Genomic DNA, 4,684 nt, shown 5'->3' on the forward strand with positions numbered 1-4,684 from the left:
TCATTCTTTAATATCAACTAGGAATACAGAAATACTTGTTCGTGTCCTGCTAGTATATGAAATGGTGAACGTGATACGTACAAAGTTTTACTAGTAGGAAATTAAATTGGAGTTTTTTCCTTAAAAGTATCTTTTCCTTGTAGCAAAAATATGAAGTTTTTTTTGGGGGGGAAATAAAGTGATGAAAGCCATGTGTTCTCTAAAAAAATAAAAGATAAAAATATAGGTTGTTTTCATATGTTTTTAGTATTAATTCCAAGTAAACATTCCAACACCATTCATAATTTTTTCACTTGCCTCATATTCTTTACACAATGATTTTTAAAATAAATTTTAGTTTTAGTTTTTATGAATTGCTTAATGAGTACAGGCAGTGGTTTAAAGCAAATGTTTTTGCTAACGGCAGCTAGCCATATAGACCATGGCAACTAAATCAGTTTCTTTCACAGAAAGTAGCTATTCCTTTAAGTGTTTCTGAAAATTTCTTAGGATAGTTCACAGTTACATCCTCATCATTTCTTGTCACTTAAAAATTTTTGGCAGAAAAAATATTTACTATAGTGACCATTTCTTTTGATTGACCATATGTTAAGCCTATAGGTGATCCCCTATTATCTCATAAGATCTGGTAGAATTTTCTGTCTTCCATGGACTCTCTTTGATTGTTGTTCCACTCTCCATTTCTCTCCATACCTTCTCTGACCTAGTTTTTAAGTCTTGATCCACACAGTTAATAACCATTTCACTGGCTCGATCTTGATTTTGTCAGATCAAAAAATAATTCCTTCTATTTGTGTGCTATGTAAGAGGTGCACTCCAGCATGCACCGGTTCATTCGTGACTCACCTCAAATTTAAACTCCTTTTCAAGACGAAATTTTTATTGTGCAGAAATAAGTTTAAAGAGAAAATCTTTTCCCCTCAAGTTTCAGAGTTTACAACAAAAGACATGACCTTGAGACATAATAGGTTTGTAATAAATATGGTTGAATGAGTTTCTCACTGAACGTAACTCTTTTTAATGGTTAGCACACTGTGAAACCACACCGAGTTTTTCCATTATTGATGGTTTGGAGGCTTAGCAAGATTTGGAGACCTCACCTGTCATTGGGAGTAAGACTGCAGGTTTTGAAATTGGGCTGTGTGACCTTTGATCTGCGCTCCATTCCTTCACTCTTGACTTTGTGATTCTTTATGACTCAACTGTCTTTACTTGTGAAAGAGGAGTGATAACAGAACTGCTGGATTTGATACGAGGATAACTGAGATTTTAATTAGATTATATATAAAGTAAGGTTTTATATATTTATATATGTCACATGTTTTACATGATATATACTATATATAGTGTTTAGAAGAATTCCTACTATTTAAGTTCAAGTTGAGTTTATAATAAAAATGTATAACATGGGTTGTGGAAGAAAATATTCTAATATCTGACACTATTCTTACAACATTTCCAGGTTTGAAAACACAATGGCGGGAAACAGCCTTGTCCTACCCATTGTTCTTTGGGGTCGCAAAGCACCAACACATTGCATCTCAGCAGTACTTTTAACAGATGACGGGTCCACAATTGTAACTGGATGTCATGATGGACAAATATGTCTCTGGGATCTTTCAGCAGAACTGGAAGTAAGTATTTGACATGCCTATTGTACTTTTTAAATACAAGAAACTACATGATTGACTTCTGATGCTGATAACAGTTTACAAATATAACATCTACCCTAAATGGTTTACAATGTTTCACTGTAGACCTTTACCCACACTAAGGGAAGTTTTCAAAAAGAAACTAAAAACCAATTTTGAATATTCATAGTCTAAGGTGAATGTTTTAAAGAGAACAAAACTTTTTGTTGTGTGTACTTTAAAATTCACTATGGGGCCTCCCCGGTGGTGCAGCAGTTGAGCGCTGGGTTGCAAAGCTGCCCGCGGCCTCTGCGGCGCCGGTTTGATCCCCAGCTGCACCCCGGCCGCCGGAGGAGGGTCCCACATGGCACGCAGACCTCTCCTGCCGCCCGCTGCTCCCCTCAGCAGTGTACCTCGGTCCTTCTGCCTGCTCTGCTCCCTGCTCTGGCTCTGGTGAATTCTCTCACCTTCCCGTGCTTCTGACTGTACCCAGTACATGTATAAACAAAACAAACAAACAAACAAATAAATAAAAAACATGCCTCTATTAAAAAAATAAATAAATAAATAAAAATAAAATTCACTATGTATTATTGTCATGCTTTACCTCAATGGGATTGTTCCATTGCTCTGCTCCTGGGCTTCTCAGTTAATAGGCTAGAAAAGGTAGGAGTTAGGTGCACACATGTGAACACTTGTGGGCACACACACACATGCAGAGTTCACACTGACACCTCCAGTTCAAATATCACACTTCATGGCTTATTCTATTTTCTCTCTTTCCATATTCGTGACCTCCCTTTTCTGAAAACCCTCCCTGGGAACTTATCTGTAAAGAGAACAGAGAACATGGGGTGGTGGCTGGCATGTCCTCTCTGGTCAAGAAAGTTGACTGGTTAAGCAATTATTTATTTATTTTTGGTAATTGAGTGATGTATAATTCATAAGCCATATCATTCACTCATTAAAGTGTACAACTGAATGATTTTTATATACAAGTTGTACCACCATTGCCAGAGCCAATTGTAGACCGTTTTCATTACCTCAGAACCAAACCCCACACTCTTCAGCCATCACTCCCAACACCTCCTCCCCCCAGGCCATGACTAATCTATTTTCTGTATCTATACGTTTGCTATTCTGGACATTTTATATAAATGGAATCAATAGTGCATCTTAATTTAATCTAGCAAAAGAAATACATCTTTTAAAAGATATCAAGGGTTAAACTATTTACTCAGGGGAAAAGAAGGATAAAGAAAAGTCGGCTTGGTATTGTCTTTTGTGATATATGGAGGCCTTTTCAGTATCATCCTTTCTAGTAGCGATTTATGCCTAAGAAGAAATGTAACATTCAGAGAGGAGGCACATGATGCTTTCTTTTGAAGTCTTGGTATCTTCCCATCCTTTTTTGCTAGCAGAGGATTCAAAGTAGTAGCTAGGACAGCCTGCTTATATCTATGAAAGTGTCTCCTTCTTCTTAATAGACTCATTGTGTTCTGGTTAAAAAACAATGACAAAAAAAAAATGGTAGCTAAGACCTTTGCCATTTATATCGTTTTTTTCCATTTGTCTGTGAAAAAGGTGTGGCCTGGTCTAACATGATAGCAGTAAAATACAGGAGAGAAATTGCAAAAGTAGTATTTTTAGTGATTACCTAGGTAAATTTGGGGACTGTTTGCCAGACTATTTGAGAATAGTGGGTATTAAGTTAACCTCCTGTAGGGCGCTGTATGACTTACTCATTAGTCTATGAAGGTCATTCTTAGTTCCTGACAGTTAACATTGATATCAACATGTGTGAGGGTTAACTCTCTATTTTTTATACTTGAGAATGTCCACCTAGAGACTCTAAATGTGATTTTCAGACCATTGAAGGTATTATTCAAAAAATAAGTGAGGTCAGATTATTTTATAAACTAAATCATATATTTTTTTAAGATTTATTTATTCATGCATACAAGAACCAGGGTACAGGCCAGATGTGTGGGAGGGTGAGAGGATTCACCAGAGACAGAACGGGGAACAGAACAGGCAGACTGACTGCAATACACGACTGAGGGGAGCAGCGGGCACGTCAGGAGAGGTCTGTTGTGCCATATGGGTATCTCTCCGGCCGGCCAGGATCGAACCCACACTGCAGAGGCTGCGGACAGCTTCACAGCTCTGCGCTCAGCTGCCTGCACCACCAGGGAGACTCTAATTCATATTCTTAACCTAGTTTCTTATTTTACTGTGGCTTAGTGCTTAAGATTGCCCTTAATCCTGATTCCATCACTCACTCTGATATTGGGCAAGTAATGTCTGCCACCTCTTGATGATCCAATATTGAGCTCAGAACTACTTAGTAGTGTGATTGTAAGCATTAAATGGATGGGAGTCACTGTTTTGCTTTAGACTTGAGAAGTCATCTATATCTGTATATTTATAGTAAATTTATAATAGTTTCTAAAAATAGTAATTTTGAAAAATTTGCTCTTCACATCAACATATTTTTGTATTTCTAGGTTAATCCTCGAGCATTGTTGTTTGGCCACACAGCTTCAATCACTTGTTTGTCTAAGGCCTGTGCTTCTAGTGACAAGCAGTATATTGTCAGTGCCTCTGAAAGTGGGTAAGTATTATTCACTTTTCCCTCTCATAAGTACCAGTATATTAGTAAGTAGGGATTTTTTTCCTTTTGGCATATGTTTTAAATAAATGCGTTAGTTGTGTCAACTGAAAGAGGGATATTTGAAATATGGTTTTAAAAATGTGAATTTTATCATTTTAAAGGATTTTTTTATAATAGTTTTATTATAATTTATGATTATAGCTCTGCCTGGCTTTTGAGAAATTCATAATACTGTAAAAGTGAAAGCATGATCATTAACCCTCCTGCATTTTTATTGAATTGGCAGAAACTTTGAGAGCTTTAAAAAACCTGAGTGAATCTAGGCTAGCATAAATTTGGAAGATGAAGTCATGCAAAAGTTCAGAGTTATATTGATGTATGTTAACACACTGACATAGCCACATATGTTCCTAAATTTCAGTATAACTGGCTTTTGTTG

General features: G+C 36.7%; 1 protein-coding gene across 1 annotated transcript in view; it reads left to right on the forward strand.

Annotated features, from left to right (window-relative positions):
* Positions 1-1,466: 1,466 nt before the first annotated feature.
* The window catches only part of WDR7 (WD repeat domain 7), a gene marked incomplete at its 3' end in the record, with an annotated part of 253,430 nt that continues 250,212 nt past the window's right edge, over positions 1,467-4,684 (forward strand). Inside the window, exons 1-2 of the mRNA XM_084252706.1 lie at positions 1,467-1,634; positions 4,139-4,245. Of these exons, the coding sequence (XP_084108832.1) occupies positions 1,476-1,634; positions 4,139-4,245 (266 nt within the window). The 5' untranslated portion in view covers positions 1,467-1,475. The remainder of the gene's footprint in view (positions 1,635-4,138; positions 4,246-4,684) is intronic.

This window comes from Talpa europaea (assembly GCF_964194135.1).
Source record: "Talpa europaea genome assembly, chromosome: 13".
NCBI lineage: Eukaryota > Metazoa > Chordata > Mammalia > Eulipotyphla > Talpidae > Talpa > Talpa europaea.